Source organism: Cetorhinus maximus, chromosome 14 (genome assembly GCF_964194155.1).
Source record: "Cetorhinus maximus chromosome 14, sCetMax3.hap1.1, whole genome shotgun sequence".
Classification (NCBI taxonomy): domain Eukaryota; kingdom Metazoa; phylum Chordata; class Chondrichthyes; order Lamniformes; family Cetorhinidae; genus Cetorhinus; species Cetorhinus maximus.
In genome coordinates this window covers 38,807,633-38,827,836 of record NC_135892.1, presented here as the reverse complement: position 1 = coordinate 38,827,836, position 20,204 = coordinate 38,807,633, and the positions used below count along the sequence as shown (strand labels likewise).

General features: G+C 43.9%; 1 protein-coding gene across 4 annotated transcripts in view; it reads right to left on the bottom strand.

Moving 5' to 3' along the window:
* The window catches only part of tulp4a (TUB like protein 4a), a 408,102-nt gene that overhangs the window by 8,047 nt on the left and 379,851 nt on the right, over positions 1-20,204 (bottom strand). For all 4 annotated transcript variants that reach the window (XM_078556828.1, XM_078556825.1, XM_078556826.1 and 1 more), the window contains one exon: positions 15,038-17,517. In XM_078556828.1, the coding sequence (XP_078412954.1) occupies positions 15,038-17,517 (2,480 nt within the window). The remainder of the gene's footprint in view (positions 1-15,037; positions 17,518-20,204) is intronic.

The window sequence follows — 20,204 nt, the reverse complement described above, 5'->3', positions numbered from 1 at the left end:
AAGAGCCGGCACAGGTATGATGGGCTGAATGGCTTCCTGTGCTGAACCATTCTATGATTTTAAAAAGGTCAACTAGGGAAGACTTGCTATTGGATCTAGCAATGGTGAATGAAGTGGGGAGGTTTTGTGATGCAGTGGTAGTGCACCCTACCTCTAAGCCAGGAGCTCCAGGTTCAAGCCTCACTTCAGGGCTTGATGGCTATGCAAGATACGTTCATAATGTGGCCAAACAGGTTGATTATCAATCTGTAAATCCTTCCAATACGCCCAATGGCAGGCAGTAAGAGTAGGGGAGTTTCCTGGTCAGCCGTACTACAGAAGGCAATGGCAAACCACTGTAGTACTTTGCCAAGCACAATCATAGACCAATCCAATGGAAGTGCATGGTCACCCATGCTCTCTTTGGGCATGGTGCCCGAAGGAGGAAGAGGAATGGTGAATGAACCAGAGCAAACAAGAGAAGTAAAAATATGGGAAAATCTAAGCAAGAGTGACAACAATACAATATACTTTAAGATGATAATAGAAAGGGGATAAGTATGTTGAAAATCAGGTTAATGGATTGGAGAAAAGCTTATTTTGAGGAGCTGAGAATAGAACTTGCATGTAAAATATATTCCACTAAAAGGAATGAATAAACTAAACAATAGTGAAACTCCATGGATAAATATGAAAGGGAGATAGAAGAACAAATATGTAGGCAAATTTCTGCTTGTAAGAACAAGAGGGTAATAATAGTAGGAGACTTCAGCTATCCTAATATCAACTGGGATTCAAACAAGATAAGGGGCACTGAGGGAGAAAGATTCATGCAGTGTGTCCAGGAAAACTTTTTCAACCAATTAGTGACAAACCCAATGAGAGGAGATGCAATTCTAGACCTAGTCTTGGGGAACGAAGAAGGGCAAGTGGGTGAAGTGACAGTTGGCTACCGTATCGGGGACAGTGATCACAATTCAGTCAGATTTAGCATTACCATGGAAAAGGACAGAGATAAGGCAGGAGTAAAAGTCTTGAACTGGGGAAAGGCAAATTTTGCAGAAATGAGAAGGTACTTGGCTGAGGTGGACTGGACAGCACTGCTGGAAGATAAAACATTGGAAAGCCAGTGGAAAGCACTAAAAAGCGAGATCCTAATTGTACAAAGTAGACATGTCCCCCACAAAAATAAGAGTGGTACTGCCAAATCTAGACCTCCCTGGCTGTCTAGAGGAATACAGGGGAAGATCAAACAGAAAAAGAAAGCGTATGATAGGCACAATGAACTAAGCACTGCAGAGATAGCCTAGACAAATATAGGAAGTGCAGGGACAAAGTAAAAAAGGAAATAAGGAAATCAAAGAGAGGGCATCAAAAAAGATTAGCAAGTAAAGTTAAAGATAACCCAAAGATGTTTTACCAATACATTAATGCTAAAAGATTAGGTAAGGAAAAAGTGGGACCTATCAGAGATGAAGATGGAAACTTGTGTGTAGATGCAGAGGCTGTGGGAAGGGTTTTGAGTGAATATTTTGTCTCTGTGTTTACAAAGGAAAGGGAAGATGTAGATATAGTAGTCCAGGAGGAACACTGTGAGATATTGGATGGGATAGTCATTAAGAGAGAGGAAGTACTCGAAGGGTTGAAGTCCCTTGATAAGTTGATAAGTCGCCAGGGCCAGATGGATTGTTTCCGAGGCTGCTGAAGGAAGTTAGGGAGGAGATAGCAGATGCTCTGAGGATGATTTTCCAATCTTCACTAGATACAGAGGAGATACTGGAGGACTGGAGAAATGCAAACGTAGTTCCATTGTTTAAAAAGGGATCAAAGGAAATGCCAAACAATTATAGGCCAGTTAGTCTTACATCGGTGATGAGCAAATTAGTAGAATCAATCCTGAGAGATAGGATTAACTGTTATGTGGAAAGGCATGGACTAGTCAGGGATGGTCAACATGGATTTGTTAAAGGAAGGTCTTGCCTCACAAATTTGATTGAATTCTTTGAGGAAGTGACAAGAAGGGTTGATGAAGGTAGTGCAGTGGATGTTTTGTACATGGATTTTAGCAAGGCATTTGACAAGGTCCCACATGGCAGATTGGTCAGGAAAGTAAAAGCCCATGGGATTCAGGGTAATGTGGCAAACTGGATAAAAGGTTGGCTTTTTAACAGGAAACAAAAGGTAATGGTCGATGGATGCCCTTGCGAATGGAAAGTTGTCTCAAGTGGTGTTCCACAGGGTTCGGTGTTGGGACCCTTGCTGTTTGTGTTATTTATTAGCGATTTGGACGTGAACGTGGGGGGCACGATTGGGAAATTTGCAGATGACACAAAGATTGGCCAGGTAGTGGATAGTGTTGAGGATAGCCATAATCTCCAAAACAATATAGATGGGTTGGTGGAGTGGGTGGTAAAGTGGCAGATGGATTTTAACATAGAGAAGTGTGAGGTCATACATTTACAGGGATTACAAAATAAATGGGAATATACTAAGAGGGGTAGATGAAGTGAGATACCTTGGCGTACAAGTACACAGGTCCATGAAGGCAGCAGTTCAAGTAGACAAGGTTGTAAAGAAGTCATATGGAATGCTCTCCTTCATTGGCAGAGGTATAGAATATAAAAGTGAGGATATAATGTTGGAATTGTATAAAACACTGGTGAGGCCACAACTGGAGTATTGTGTGCAGTTCTGGTCACCACATTACAGGAAGGACGTAATAGCTCTGGTGAGAGTGCAGAGGAGGTTTACAAGAATGTTGCCAGGGTTAGAAAAGTGTAGCTACGAGGAGAGATTGGATAGGTTGGGGTTATTTTCCCTGGAACAAAGAAGGCTGAGAGGTGACTTGGTTGAGGTGTACAAAATTATGAGGGGAATAGATAGAGTGTACAGGATAAAATTGTTTCCCTTGATGGAGAATTGTAGAACCAAGGGACATAGATTCAAGATAAGTAGGGGGGACATGAGGAAGAACTTTTTTACGCAGAGGGTAGTGGGTGTCTGGAATTCGTTGCCCAAGTTGGTGGTAGAGGCAGAAACTTTTAACTCTTTTAAAAAGTACCTGGATCTGTACCTAAAGTGCTGTAAGCTGCAGGGCTATGGGCCAGGTGCAGGAAGGTGGGATTAGAAAGGGCACCTGGGTGTCCTCGGGCTGGCATGGACAAGATGGGCCGAATGGCCTCCTTCTGTGCTGTAACCTTTCTATGGTTGTGGTTCTAATGAAGACATAAGGGAACAATTGAGGGTCAGGAAAGAGGCATACATTAAGTTGTAAAGAGATTATCATTTTTTCCAATATTACAGTGGGATACTGTGAAGCAGGCTTGTGGGGGCTGTGTGTGTGACTAGTTTAACTAAATTGAAGACAGTCAGACTGCAAAGTTTAAATCATCAAAGGAATTAGGTGTAAAAGCAGGCATTTTGAAGTGGAGATGGGCGAGCTGAGATAGGATCCCAGTAGATACAGCGTGAATAGCAATTTGCATTAGGAGATAGATGAGGGGTTGAATTTTTAGCTGTTGAATTTCATAGAGACGTAACAGTGAGTTTTACCACTGGCAGTGATCATAAATAAATAAAGCAAAATTATTGAGTTTATTTTTCCCCGAAGGTAGCGGCCATGAAGACAACGTGAAAGATTTTAAATTCTGAGAAAGGTAGCTTTCAAAAGACGGTTAAGAACAACGGATAAAGATGAAAGGGAAGAAATGTATTTAAGGAAAGATTGAAACCTGTATGGGAGTGGTCATGTGAATTCTTGAAGAATTGTGAAGTGGCAGCTTTTAGCCACCCCAGGGAAGTGCTTGCTTGGTCCAGAAAGCAAGGTTTTGTTACAAGCCTTGGATTTCCATTGTTGAGGGAAGAGAAGCTTGTGACATACCTCCCTTATAGCAATAGTGGGTGCCTTGCGATAATATTACTGGAGGTTTTAAAGCTTAAGAATCTATAGGGATGGTTGCCTGTAAAAGGGTGTTTATTTGTGAGTCTGGCTAAGTAACTGTGTAACTAATTTTCAACTAAAGATTGACAGGAAAACTGTAAGGGAACAATGGGTGATTTTTAAGGAGGAAATGTTTCAGGCATCGTCCAGCTTTCAACTGTGTAACTAATCTTCTGTGCTTAAGTTTTCTTTTGTTAATAAATCTTTTAATTTAATATTTAAAATCTCCAAAAGTGATAGTGGAATCTTTACTTCTGACTTCAGTACACATACCTTCTCATAATAAATACAAATTGCAAAACCGTCGTGATAGCCTGACCAAGTTTCCCTTTGGGATTTGGTTAGCCTGGCAAATTCCACCTGCCAAAGCATAACAAAGTGCATAGATAGCTGAGGTGTGCTTGATAAGACAGAATACAAAGAGATTAGTAGAGGCTATGGAAAATAACAAGGAGCAATCCAGAATAGCAATAATTAATTCAGGAAGGGCCACCTTATAATGGGGTAGGAACAGATCTGGACCAGGTAAATTGAAATCAAAGATTGGCAGGCAAAACTGTAACCCTGTCCCCACAGCTCACCAGGCAGCTAACAGCAGAACACATCCTCCTGGTGGGATGAATGGGCCTCCCCTGAGCCTACTCCCAGCCTCATTATTGGTAGAGATCTTCCTGAGGCTCCTCCTGGATTTGCCGGCGTTGGAGGCAAGCGGTGACCAAGGGGAGGCAGGGGTCAGAAAAAAATTAAAAGGGCAGAATTCCATTATCGAAAAATCAGAACTCTTCCAAATGACAGAAATTTCTCATCCCTGAAGAGAGCTAACTTCAAAGGAATGAGAAGGGATCCAGCCAAGGTATGACAGAACCAAAGATTGACAGGAAAACTGTAAGGGAACAATAGGTGACTTTTAAGGAGGAAATGTTTCAGTCTAAGTACATTCCAACAAGAGGGAGAGGCTAGGGAACTAAAGCTAGAGTTCTTTGGATGATGAGGGAGATAGACAATATTATGAAACAAACAAAGAGGGTACATGATGCATTTCAGATAATTTTTTCAAGGAGCTTGGCAAAATACAATAAGCTGAGAGGGGAAGTGAGGAGGAAAATAAAATTGACAAACAGAGAATATGAGAATAGAATAGCAGTTAACAAAAAGGGAAACTCAATAAATGTAAAGAGTAGTAGGTCCTATTAGGGACAAAGAAGGTGATATATGCTTAGAGGCACAGAGAATACTCAATACGTACTTTGTATCAATGTTTATGATGCTGACAAATTATTGGTGGAAGTAGAGATGGCAGAGGTAATGGATAAAAAATTATAGGCAGTATGTATTGGAAAGGCTGGCTATACTTAGACTAGATAAGTTGCCTCATCCAGATGGCTTACATCCATGGTTGCTAAGGGAAGTGGGATGGGGGTGGTGGAGATAATGGAAGAGGCTGCCATGATCTTCCAATCTTTCATAGATATAGGAGAGGAGCCAGAGGATTAGAAAGTGGCAAATGTGACAAATGTTCAAGACAATCCAAGTAATTACAAGCCAGTCTGTGGGCAAGGTTTTAGGAGACCTGAGGATGAAGAGAACAGGAGAAAGTTGAGGCGGAAGCGGGGGGGGGGGAAATGTGGGGGGAGGTGGCAGGATGATTGGGAGTGGGGGAGTTGGAGCCCGACATGGAAGAGGTGCATGTAGACTCAAGACTAGGGAAAGGGGGGTTAGTGTAACACAAGAGGGAGGGGTTACACAGAGACTCATGAGGTTGTGGGGGTTGGGGAGGAATCAGTGGTGTGGTCAGCCCTGAAGGAAACGGGGGGGCTGAGTGACGGACACATAATCCTGGGACTGAGGCCAAAAGGTCGGGTTGAGAGATTAAAGGCAGTCCTGGGGCTTTGCGGGCCACATGGCACACACATTGTAATACCGGTCCAGGAAGGAGCAAGGCCTGTGTGCTCAATGGGGGTTGTGCACAGCTTGGTGTGCAGGGCATGGCCAGTGCCTCACACACTGTGGTCCTGGGGATGGCTGGGTTGGTTCTGGGCTGCAGATGGAATTGTCATGGTCAGGGGAGGCATCTGCAGCCTGTAAATAAAGGGGGTGGGGTACTCAAAGCTCTCATGGGGGGGGGGGGCCCTGTATGTGATCATGTACACAACCCAAGAGGGGGAGTGGTGAGGTCCCATGGCATGGGGACATCTACAGTGATGGGTTTAGGGGAGAGAGCAGGAGTGTCCACAACAATAACTAAGGTCTCCAGGGTTACTGGGGGTGGCTGGAGAATGATCGGAGGGAGGTCTACCTGCACACCGTGAGTTCCAGGATGATCGGAGGGATGTGAACGGTGACGGGGGAGGATGGAAGCTGGTCTGGAAGTAGAAGTTCAGCACCACCATCTCAATGACGTAGTTTAAAAAAATGAAACTGGAAAAAAATCTCCACAGAAGGAGTCTGATGCTGTGTGGGAGGAGTCCACGGCTGGACTCTGTTGCCTTTTTAGGGGGCACCGTCATACTTATTAGGTTCGCAACATGGAGATGAAGGCTCAGCTGATAGAACTCATGAACACCTTACTGAGAAGATAAGGGTTGGAACCAATGGTTCGCTTTTACTCAAGACTGCAATAGTCAATTAAGTCACGTTAGAAGTGGTCTCATTGAGCATTTAAATGTCAGAGGAATAGGAAAAGGAAATAGGAAGCCAGCCATTAAAGAAGCACAGCTGCTGGGTATCTGCAAGATGCGCTATGAAACCCTGTAAAGTGCACTGTCCAATTGGCATGGGTCACGGTCCGTAAGGCATCCAGTCGTTCCAAAAAGTTAATCTCTAATGCAAATCAGGCATCATATGAGTGCCTTTACTGAGGGTCAACACTGCATGGCTGTGTTCATGCCTCTTCCGTCCTCTGTGGGATTGAGATGCCAAGTTGTTGGGGTAGCTTCTTCTTGTAGCCTCAGCTACAAGGCTGGAACAGGGAATGGCGAGTAGACACAGCACTTGGGCATGACAGTGGCTTTCCAGCTGCAAGTGGGAGGTCTGCTATAGTTGGTCAATCTACATTCATCTCTTGGATCTATCTGTCCACAAGAAGGAGGAGGATTGCAGAATGGAGGTTGTGTTCAAAACTACCTTCTTGATGGCAGTACTCAGATTGAGGAGAAGAAGGGCCCAGTGCTATCTTGCACAGCTTAGAGAGGCGGCCCAGCCTGAGATGCATGGTCCAGGACAGCCCCAGAAGCTGAGGAGGTCAAGGAGTCAAGGAAATACCGAAGACGCCCTTCCTATTTGGAGATGAATGTAAGACAGTGCCGCACACATAACACTTGTCCAAAGATATGGTGGCTCCTATCTGCCACATATGCAGGAGGATCTGATGTTCATGGGCTGGGAGGGCATCTCCTTAAAGTGCCCCTGAAGATCACTGCCGCACTCAATTTTTTTGCAAGTAGCTCGTTCCAGGGATCCACAGGGGACCTATGCGGCATCTCTTGGTCCTCAACACATAAATGTAAAAGGAGATGACAGATGCCCTCGAAAATAAGGCTGTTAGTTATATAAAGTCAGATGATGATCCTGGATGAAGCTAGCCATGCTGCTAGATTTCTGGGATTTCTAGAGTGCAGGGTGCAATCAATTGCACACGTGGCGTTTTAAGAGCTACCTGGCACCTGATCTTAATTAACAGGAAAGTGATGACAGTTCATCTCAATAAGCAAGAAATATATTTACAAAGGTGCATGATATATACAATGAGTGAACACCCATGCCTCCATAGTGATCTCAGAATTTCTTAGCCTTTCTAACCCTACCACTAGGTCTAGGTGCATCCCTGACATCCGCAGCAGAGTTGCAGGCAGACTGCTGACTGCTACACCCTGTTGCTTGAGATGACATTGGTGGGTGTTCCCTGGAGCCCCAAGGCCTGGAGGGGCCCAGCCTGCTTGGGTCTCCTGCTGTGGGGCAGGTGTACCCTCCTTGGCCTGTGGAGATGGAGACGATGGGGTAATAGGGCAGGGGGGATTGAGAACGACTGCGCACTCTTGGAGTCACCTGGATAGATGGCCCTGGGGTGTCCAGCTGATGCTCCTCCACCTTTGGGTGCCCATGGGCCCCTGCCTGATTTCTTGAGGAGAAGGGGCACCTGGAGGAAGATTGAGGTTCCCGTCCTCCTCTCACCTAGCCATTGACGGATCTCACCTATGCCTAGAGTGGTGGTATGCAGGTCCGAGTGCAAATTCAGCAGAAGCTGCTGGAGCAAGGTCTCCAAGGCGGTTGCCGCTCTTCCCACTGTGACCTCGAGGCACTTGGATGTCGGAGCCATGACATCAGACATAACACGGACGGCCTCCTCCATTCTTTGCTCTAGTCTGTTGACTGCTTCTCACAACTCTGACTGATGTTCCTCCACCTGTCTTTGCATCTCTAGCATGTTAGAGACAGTCATTTCCAGAGGATCATCATCTGACTCTAAGCGGATGCCTGTTCTCTAGCAGTCCTCCAAAAGGCAGAGACCTGGGCTATCACTGTCTCCAACTGCTGTGGAGAACTGTCTGTGAAGTACTCTCTAGAAAGTGACCCCGAGTCTAATCTAGATCTCTGACCTACTGAGGTGTGTGTCTCTGTGCTGGTGGAGTGTACAGGTGAATGCAGTGGCGGTCTTCATCTGAAGCATCCTCAGCATCCTCCTCTCAGGTGGCCTGGGGGCCGGGGCTTGTGGTTTGTCTGGAGCTCTGTCTGGGCCCGCTGGTGCCTGTAAGAAAGAGGAGATAGATTTAGTTCATGAGCAGGCAGAATAAAACATTTCATGTCACTCACTGTGAATGTCAGAATGTGATCAACTCATGGAGGGCTCATCCGTACTGGGTTGCTGGGAGAGGCTGATCTCGCCTTCACCACAGAGCGATCCCTGTCCTCCCCTGCCACCTTGGTGACATCCTCCTCGAATCAAGTGATCCTGGATATCGGCTATCCCTCATCCAGCCTGGGAGCTCTCCCTCCTGTAGTGGGCAAGCTTGGCCTGCATGAAGACAAATGGATGGAATGTGATGAGAAGGGATGAAGCAGAGGATGGGAAGCATGCTGTGTGTGCTCAGCCCTCCCGAGTAAGAATCTGTTTGTGTAGCATTTTGGATAAGATACTGGTGATGTTAATGTGTCTGCGAGACAATCAGTGCTGATGTCTCCCCTGCTAATATTGTGTGAGATCCCTGAGCAGTGCCACCCTTTGAGTACATTATGAGAGTGTGAGATTGGAGTGAGCAGACAGTTGACTTACCCTGGTGGAGTGGATGAGATCATTCATCCTCTTCCTGCATTGCAGGGCATTTCACTGGCGGTTGCCCATGAAGAAGACCCCCTCTGTGACTGCCTCCCAGGTCAGCGAGGTGAGGTTGCTGGACCTCCTGGATCCATCCCTTGGGCGTTGGCGAACACCTCAGCCAAGAGCCTCAAGGGAGTCATGGCTGAACTTCAGGGCAACCGTCTTGTGTGTCCTGGGGCCCTCTCAGGATCTAGCAATGACACAGCTGGGCTACAGATAGTGAATGTGTGTGTTCAGCTGGCATTTAAATATGGCAGAAGGACCTTCGAACCCATTAGGTGATGGCAGGGCGAAAGAATCAGTGCCCGCCATGTGGTTTGGAGAGCTGCTCAGCAGTGCATAATTAATGAGCTTCCAAGCCCCACTGCCCAGTGGGAAACACGTTGCTTATCCCGCCCGCCACCACACTTAGTCTCCGGGTGAAAAATTCCACGAGTCATGGTAAATGGATTGAATTTCAGACTGAAGGATGGTAGATATTGGTATTCCACAAGGGTCAGTTCAAGGACCACTGTTATTTTTGTATACATAAATGACTTGGATATTGGAATACAGCATAAAATTTCAAAATTCCCAGTGATGACTTGCAGGTCTGCCAAACAGTGAGGATGATGCCAATCAACTGCAAAATGACATAGATTGGCTAGCAGCATAGGCAGATGGAATTTAACGCATAGAGGTGATGAATTTTGGCAGAAGGGATAGGAAAAGCCAATATATATCTAATGGCAGAGTTCTAAAGAGGGTACAGGGTCAGGAGGACCTGGGCTTCCATGTGCATAGGTCTTTGAAGGCAGCAAAACACATGGACAGTTAACAAAGTCTCTGGAATCTTCAGCTTCATAAATAGAGGTATTGAATACAAAAGCAGGCAAGTTATGTTGAACCTTCATAAAGTTATGATTAGGACACAACTGCGGTACTGTGTCTAATTCTAATCACCACACTTTAGGAAGGATGTGAGGGTGCTTTAGAAGGGACATAGGAGCAGCGATAGGCCGTTTGGCCCTTTGAGCCTGCTCCACCATTCAATAAGATCATGGCTGGTCTGCTTGTGCCCTTGGTTCCACTTTCCTCTCTGCCCCCCATAACCTTTGACTCCCCTGCTTATCAAAAATCTGTCTAACTCTGCATTAAATAAATTCAGAGACCCAGCCTCCACCACTTTCTGAGGAAGAGAATTCCACACACCAACGAACTTTTGGGAGAGAAAGTTTCTCCTCATGTCTGTCTTAAAAGGGAGAGCTCTTATTTTTAAACTATGTCCCCTAGTTTTAGTCTCCCCCACAAGAAGACGTCCTCATCCACCCTATCAAGTACCCTCAGGATCTTATATGTTTCAATAAGATCACCTCTCATTCTTCTAAACTCCAATGGGTATAGGTCTAACCTGTTCAACCTTTCTTCACAAAACAATCCCTTCATCCCAAGGATGAATCCAATCAACCTTTTCTGAACTACTTCTAAAGCAGGTACATCTTTTTTAAATAAGGAGACCAAAACTGTACACAGTACTCCAGATGTGATCTCACCAAGGCCCTGTACAGCTGTACTAAAACTTCCCTACTTTTATATTTCATTCCTCTTGCAATAAACATCAACATTCTATTTGCCTTCCTAATTACTTGTTCTACCTGCATATTAACTTTATGTGATTCATGTGCCAGGACACCTAGATCCCTCTGTATCACCAGGTTCTGCAATCTTTCCTCATTTAAATAGTACGTTGCTTTTCTATCCTTCCTGCCAAAGTGAACATGCTCACATTTGGCCACGTTATAATCCTTTTGCCAATTTTTTGTTCACTCACTTAACTTGTCTATATCCCTTTGCAGACTCACTCTCTCCTCTTGACAACTTACTTTCCTACTTATCTTGGTGTCACCGGCAAATGTAGCTCCCATTCATTTACTCCCTTCATCCACGTCATTGATATAGATTGTGAATAATTGAGGACCCACAACTGATCCCTCTGGCACTCCGCTAGTTACAGTTTGCCAATCTGGAAAAAGACCCATTTATCCCTATTCTGCTTCCTGTAAGCCAACCAATCCTTTATCCATGCTAATATGTTACCTCTACACCATGTGCTCTTATCCTGATTTGATGTGGTACCTTAACAAATGTCTTTTGGAAATTCATTCACCACATCTACCGGTTCCCCTTTATCCACCTTGAATGTTACCTCATCAAAGAACTCTAACAGATTATTTAAAGATGATTTCCCTTTCACAAGGTACAGAACACATTTACCGGAATAGTTTCAGGGATGATGGAATTTAGCTATAAGGTTGAAGGGAGAAGCTGGAGTTGTTCTTGCCGGAGCAAAGGAAGTTGAGGGAAGATTTGAGATAGTTGTACAAGATTAAGACGTTTTTATATAAGGTAGACAAAGAAAAACTGTTCTCATTAGCCGATGGTACAAGGATACAGGTTTAAATGGCTCAGGGGTAGCTGTCATTGGCGGGGACGTGTTCCCCACGGCTCCTTGGGTGATGGGGTGGGAAACCCCACCACCTGTTAAATTCTGCCCTTGATCCACTTGGCACACCTCATTCTCCAGCACCAGGCCTGCAAATGCCTCCTTCCTAGTTGGACTGAGAATATACTGGTCAAGGAAGTTCTCTTGAACACATTTCATAAATTTTTTCCCCTCCTTACCCTTTACTTCAACATTATCCCAATTGATATTTGGGCAATCAAAGTCTCCCAAATAACATTACTCTATAGTTTGAACACTTTTCTCTGATTTCCCTGCAGAAAGATTTGCTCCTCTATCTCTCTCTCACTATTTGGAGGCTTATAGAATATCTTCAAAAGCGTGATCATACTTCTCTACTCTAACAAATTCAATTCTGTCCTTGCTCCCCATGGACATCCTCTCTTTGTAACACCACAATGTTTTCTCTAATTAGTAGTGTCAACCTGATCTCCCATGTCCTTGAACTTGGATTGTCTGTTCACAATTTAGCTCTAATTATCCCAATCCATCTCCCTCAGCTCTCTTGTGCCTGGTCTCAGGCCTCCTCTGTTACTGCTCTATTTATCCCCCCTGGTATCGGTTAGGTCTCGCTCTTGGTCTCAGGCCTTCGCTTTAGCCTTGTCTTTTACACTGGTTTCCTGGATTCAACCCAATATTGGCTTAGAAATAGAGACAGGATGGCAGATTTCCTTCCCTGAAGGACATTACTGAACTAGATGGGTTTTTATGACAATCTGTTAGTCTCATGATCATCATTACTGAGACTAGATTTTTATTCCAGATTTATTAATCAATTGAACATACATTCCCCTAGCTGCCATGGCAGTGCGTCCAGAGTTTTAGTCCGGGCCTAGTCCAGTAACATTACCACTCTGCTACCATCTCCACTGTCATACCAAGCACAACGGAAGATAGTTGTGGTTGTTGGAAGTCAATCATCTCAGCCACAAGACATTACTGCAGGATAGATCCAACCATCTTTTGATGCTCATCAATGACCTTCCCTCCAATTTAAGGTCAGAAGTGGCTGTGTTCACTGATGACTGCAGTGTTCAGTACCATTCGCAACACCTGATTTCCTCAAGCAGTCCGCACCTGCACACGGCAAACCTTGCGATAGAATTTTACAGGCCCTCGCCGGCAACTTTGTAGGTGGTGGGGATGGGGGTTGGTGGGCCAGTGAAATTCCCTGGGTAGCCTTCCTGTTGCCCTTCAGCCTGCCCCCTGACCTGTCTGAAACTCGGGAAGGCTCTTTAGAAAGCACCTTTCAAATCCATGGCCTCCAGCATTTAGAATGTGCAGAAGGCACATGGGAACACCATCACCTGCAAGTTCCCCTCCAAGTCACACATCATTCTAGCTTGGAACTGTGTCACCCTTCCTTCACTGTTGCTAAGTCAGAATTCTGGAACTCCCTCACTAACAGCACTGTGGGTGTAGCTACACCACATGGACTGCACTGGTTCAAGAAAGCAGCTCACCACCACAAAGGTCAATTAGTGATGGGCAATAAATGTTGGCCCGGCCAGCAATACTCAAATCCCATGAATGACAAATAAAAGAAAATTTACAAGGCCAGTAACATTACCCCTATGCTACCATTCCCTTATGGTATGAAGGAGGAGAGAGAAGGCGAATTGGGTGTGCCAAAATCCTCATCATCGATCCCTCCAGCCTCCTCAGTGATGCCCTGTACACGATTAACCTGCATCCATTCATTGGTATGCATGATGTGATTGGCATGGTTGGATAGGTACTGGGTTGTGCAAGACTTAAAACAGTGCTAAGCGTGTGAGGGAAAGGTAAAGCTTATGAACTGAAGTGTTGCATACTGATTGATAGAGATTGTTGATAGGTTGCTGCTGGGGTCTTGGGGGTAGTGAAGTCAGTGATGCAGTTGATAGCATATGCCATTTGAAGATGAAGTCACTCACCTTGACAACTCGTGTCAGGTTGTTCAATGTTTTCCTGCACTGCATCCATGTTCTTGGAGCAACCTGCCAGGCATTGACCTCCACTGCCACTTATTTCCACTGTCTGCTGAGCATTTGTCTGAAGTGCCTCCTGCCACCCTTCAGGTTGTCTCTTTATGCCTCCATGCCTTGCATCAAGACCTCCAGTGTACTTTCTGAAAACCTTGGTGCCTGCTCTCTATTGCAATATTCAGCCATTCCTGAAAGGACTTCTCAAAATACTTCCACTACATTTTACAGCCATCACGCAGTTTCACTTTGAGACATGCAGGCTGTCTTTAAGGAGCACTAGCCACTTACTTGCAATATCAGCACCCCCTCCCTGGCAATTGATATCTGCAGCCAATGAAAAGCGAGGGTAATGCTGATTGAAAATAGCAACCTGCAAAGCAGCAGGTTGTCTGCATACCAATGAATGGACGCAGGTTAATCGCATACTGGGATCCCCACACACATTTTTGGGGGTTATTCAAGTTAAATTCCATTATGTTTGATTTATCCAGTTTGAAAAATGCAAGTGATACACTTCGTAATTTTCTAAACTTAGCTCTTTACAAGTGACTTTACTATTTTAGTTGATAGAAATTACCATAGAAGATGGAGGTTAAATAACAAACAGCATCCAAATATGATCAGCAGTTAAATGATTTGTAGAACCACATAGGCCCTTGACATCTATTTCATCCTTGCAACCCTTAAATGATTTCACCTGAGGTAAAGATTTATTTCTGAAAATGTCTATTTTAACTTGCCCACTGAAACTGGAGTGATTGAAAGAATATCTAGAAAAAAAACCAAAGGGTTGCAAATAGCATTAGAAAGCATTTTGGAATTTTCAATCTCTTACCCATCTAAAGGAGCTGCATAAATTTGTAACACTTATCTATAGTCAATTATTTTTAGAAGAAAGGATTCTATCTAAAAATTAAGAATTATGATTACCATCTTTGCACTTTAACTGTCTGTGTTTTTGCAAGTGACAAAAAATTGGAAGTTATTGAGTCTGGCTATGCATGAAAACACAATTGTTAAATACAGTTCATTTTGAAGCACCCTCACACTAAGGGATACATCTCCATGAATATTCCTTACACTTATAACTTTCAGTACTATGTCCAAACCAGAACCCTCTTGTGTGTTTCATGAGCTCCAAACCAGCACCCTCTTATGGGTGTCATTAGCACAAGCCAGAACCCTCCCATGGATATTATGAGCACCAAACCAGCACACTCTCATGGTTCCATGAGCACTAATAATTTTAAAATAAAAATTCTCAAATTAATAGATCACAGTGGATGTTGATTGCGATGTGTTGCAACAATTGATTTTTTACACACTATTTTACATACCTGTCGCCCTTCCAACTCGATTTGGAAGTTTTTTGCTGACTCTTGTGTCACTCTTCCTCCAAAGTCCAACTGATATACTTGTGTTGCCTCATTCCAGAGTGGTTGCTTGTTAGCCATTACATACACAAACCCTTGATTTCCCAACTTCCCGTCCTCTTTTTCATTTGCTCTTCGACATTTCAGCTCATCAGTTTCATTTGCTGTCCTTAGATTCCTCTTAGTTTTCCAAACTTTTTTGCTGCTCTGGCTCTGATTCATTAACTCGTCTCCACTAATGAATAACTCTGGCTCACTTTCTGAACTGTCTTGAAACTCACTTATTTTATTCAACTTTTTGGATTTTATCTGATCCTTTTGGCTTTTGATTTTTTTCTTTTCTCTTCCTAGTCTAGGGCTAGAAATAAGCGAATTGAAGTCTGTAAGTGCCTTTGCCTCTTTTTTTATTTTCCCTTCAGTTACTGCTTGCATATTTGCCTCCTCTGGTCTGCTGTCTAACCGTTTACGGCTTTTCTTGTCGTATTTATCAGTTCGCTGGGGCACAGGAGATTCTGTCAGAGAGAGAACCTCCCGGAAGTTGTTAGCTGTTTCCACAATCACCTCAGTTCCTGTGTGATCTTGCTGGTCTGCTGGAAATGGAGGCATTCCAGGTTTCTCAACAAGTAAGTCTGGCTTTGAGCTTAAAGTTCCCTGTGAACTATGCATCGGAGAACATGCACCATAGGCATTCCATTGGTGTAATGTAATCTGAGGAAGCTGTAAACTAGAAAATGTGTTGCTGGTTGGATACATTGGTGGTAATGGGCAACAGCCAATGTTAGCTGGATAACCAGATTGGACAACTACAGAAGGGTCTTGCTGTGGGTATGGTGGTGGGCCTATAGCTTCTGAAGAAGGAAATGAGGCCTGAAATGCTGCAATAGGAGATGCACTGTAACTTACTGGATATGGTAAAGTGAATCCAAAGTTTGATTGGAAAGTGACTGTTGGGCTGGTAGGAGATTTAATAGGAATGAATGGTAAGTGAGATATTTCCACATGTGATTGCTCCAGCAAGGGACTTGGCGGTTTATGGCTTCCTGTTGTAGAAATCTGAGTTGGCCGTTCTTGTGGGATCCAAATCTCCTCGCTTCCTGTTGGGTCCCACTGATATGGAGGTGGCCGCTTCATACTCATTTCACTAGTTAGTGCAATATGCCTAATAGACTTTTCAATTTGGCAATGCTGCAAAATGGTTTCATCCTCACTGAAAGCATTATTAACATATTCAGGTCTATCATGACAGCTATCTGGAGGACTCAGGAGATTATAAGATGACTGAGAAGAGAGGGGTGATGTACTAGTTGAGTGGACAATTACAGTGCTATGCTGAGAACCAGTCCCAGTAGGTATTTCTGATCTAGTATTAATGTTACCATTGTTGCTTCCATTGCTGATGCACTGACTGCAGGTATAGAGAGCAGGAGATCTGAGAGAAGTTTGTTGGTACTGTGCAGACACAGAGCTGCTTTTTGATTTGTGACCATGTTGAACAACTCTATGAGAGTCTAACAGTTGAGACACCTTCGCTATGGCATCTTTGCTATCACTCCGCAATGGCACTTGTATAGTGTTACTGTCAACACGTTGACTTCTATTAGTTGCATCAGGATAAGGTGGTGGATCCCCACTAGGAATAACACAGTGAGCAACACTTAGCCTATTCAGTGTACCATATACCTGTTGTATCTTCTTAGCATCTGCTGAAGGCAAGCGTAATGACGACTGTCCTGGGCCTGGGAGCGTACACATATTTTGATTGCTCAATATTCTCATGCGAGGCCGACACACTTCTTCAACATTTCCACTGCTATCAAATGTTGTGATTCTTTCATAACCTAGAGGGGTTTGAAGATGTCCAGTAGGAAAGAGAGAGAAATCTGTTTTTTTCAGACAAATGTCCACTGGTGGAGCAGTGGCAGAGGTGGCTACTGATACCGTTGTAGTTCCTGGATATGGAGGAGGTGGATGTGCATTTATTTTAGCTAACTGCACTTCAGGAGTTGTACAGAATGCCACCGTGTTGCCTTCAACCAACTGTGGCATTGTTCGCATCGGTTTGATTTTTTGACAGTGCTCAGGTTCTCGTTCGACATGCTCCACAGCAGGAATCTGCACCATCCCCGAGATCTGTGATGACGGCTGTTGTGATACACCAGTCATTCGGCTTGTTTCCATGCTTCCAAAGATTGTCTGTCCTGGATTAGAAAACCTATTGGAAATTGCATACTGGCTGGAACTGTCCAAAGTGCGTTCCACTGCTCCTGCAACAACTGTTTGATTAGTTAAAACATCAAGTTGCACATTCTGATTGGCTAGTAAAGACTGGACAAGTCCAATACTCTGAGTAGGGGACATTGCTTGAGCAGAACTATGGATTGGTGCAATAGGAATATTAACAGTGCAAGAAGGGTTGTTTTCTGGAGCTCCAGATGTTCCATTCACTATGGAGAGAGAGGGAAAAAAAGAAAAAAAGTAAAAAAAATAGAAAATATTTGGCATACTCCCCAAAAAAACCACACAATAGCATTTTTATAACGACCTTCAATTGCATTGTACGCAACAGCCACTTTGTCCAGTTTTGAGAAGAAGAAACTTTTTTGTTTACCTATGTAACAGTGTCTACACTTTAAAATAAATTAACATGTGAAGAGGTGGTATAATGAGCAGTATTATACAGTGAAGCCCTGGTTTGATGCAATATTTAAACAGGGGAGAATTGAAAAAGGTAATTTGGAAGGTAAAGTGAGGCTATGAGAAGATTAGGAGGCAACATTACACTGAACCCTGAAACAATCTATAATCATATAAAATGCAAGAGCTCTAGCTCGGGAAATTTGTTAAGTCTATTAAGGATCCAAAGGGAGATCTTCATGTAGAGGCAGAGGACATGGTTACACTACTAAATGAGTACGTTGCATTTATCTTCATAAAGGCAGTGGATGAAGGTTACACTAAAATAGCAGAGGAAAGTTATGGACAGGATCAGGGAAGATGTACTAAAAAGATTAGCATTACTCAAAGTTAGTAAAGTCACCTGCTCCAGATGGAACACATTCTAGGTTCTTGAAAGAAGAAACAATAGAAAAAGCAGAGGCATCGGTCACAATCTTTAAATCCTCATTGGATACAGGAATAGTGTTGGAGAACTGGAGGCTTGTGAATGTCAAATCACTACCTAAGAAAGAGGAGAGGTATAAACCAAGAAACTACAGCCATCCAGCCTCACATCGGTGGTGGGGAAGTTAGTGGAAACCATTCTCAAGGACAAAATAAACTTTTATTCAGAAAGTCATGGGTTAATGGGAAATCTTGACTGGCTAACTTGATTCAATTATTTGATGAGGCAACAGAGGTTGATCAAGTAGTGAAGTAGATGAATAAAAAGACTTTTGGAAGGCTTTAGGCAAAATACCACACAAGAGGCTTATTAAGAAGATACACGCTCATGGAATTAAGGGAAAAGTAGCGGTATAGATAAGGCATTGGCTCAGTGGCAGGAAGCACAGAGTGACGATAGATGGGTGTTTGACAGATAGTCAACAGACAGAACATTGAGTTCTGTAAGCATCAATTTTGGGTCCACTACTCTTCAGTTTTTAGAAGTAGCTTATCTGAAAAGGAAGAAAATGCAGGGGTACAGGGAGAAGGCGGGAGAGTGGCACGAGGTAAACTGCTCCTCTGGAGAGCTGGTGCAGACATGATGGGCCGAATAACTTCCCTCTGTGTTGTGACAATTCAGTGATTCTGTGTCTCAGGCTTGGTAAGAGCTTAGTAGAGATGAGTTGTTGACTTCAGGACAACATAGACAGAATGATGAAATGGGAAAAGCATGGCAGATGCAGTTTAATGAAGTGATGCACTTTGGGAAGACTAATATGGAAAGACAGTATACTATAAATGTCATCATTTTGAAAAGTGTAGATTTGCAAGGACCTTGGTGTCCATACATGCAAGCCCTTAAAAGGCAGCGGGACAAGGAAATTAAGGGCTAAATTTTCATCAAGTCGGAATGATTCAGCAGCCTTTAAAAATGGCAGGCATGTCCTGATTCTGGAATTCCGGACCCCATTCTTGGGCTGTCTGATTTTTGGGAGTGCCTTTAAAGGGTGCAGGCTGGATCCTATCTAAAGTTTGTATCTGGCACTCCTGATCTGGCCGGTTCAATTGCGGGGATAGGCATGTCCTACTCCTCTGTAATTTTCATGGAGTCTGGCCAGGTTTTTAAAGAGTCGTGGTTCACAGCACCTCAGATGATTTGTGAACCCTAGTATGCATCAGGGAACTTTTTAAAAGTGAGTTCCAAAGCCCCTCCTCATGCCCCTATGCCAAGCTATGGCACTCCACCCATCCCCCATGGCCCCTCATGCTTCCTATGTCAAGATAAGGTCACCCCACCTACCCCCATGGCCCTTCATGCCCCCCTATTCCAAGCTATGGCACTTTCATTGACTCACTATACACAGTATAGAACCTATAGTGATAGTGTATAAAAAAGCTTTAAAGAAGTAATTCATTCATTCATTACTTTCTCCTATGTTAAAAAAAGTCATTTCACTATAAGGCAATTAAAGTGTCAATCATCCAGACCTTTAAAGTATCAAAAGCAGAAACCACAAAAAGCCATTAAGTTTGTGTAAATAAATATTGTTAAATTGGCAGAGATGAGAAAGCCAGAGCTGTCAATCAAGCAATGTTTTCTCTGGGGTGCAGCTGTTTCAATAAGAGTAATGGATATCTGGGCTGTCAGTCAATCTTCATTATGTATGCTTGGCTGAGAACCCAGACATCCATTAGTCTTGTTGAGAGGCTGCATGTCCTCACCTGCAAGGGTCACCATAACTGGAGCAGCCGTTGCTGAGGCTGTGGCCAGCAGTGAGGCTGAGGCCACAGAAGATATTGATATGGTCCCTACCTAATCCATCTTCTCACATCCAACTTCTCCCTCATAATCTCAGGATAAGGGGAAGGCTGATTGGGACTGAGATGAGGAGGAATTTCTTCACTCAGAGGGTGGTGAATCTTTGGAATTATCTACCCCACTCCACTGTGGAAGGTCAATCATTGAGCATGTTCAAACAAAAATCGATAGATTTCTGGAGACTAATGACATCAAGGGATATGGAGGTAG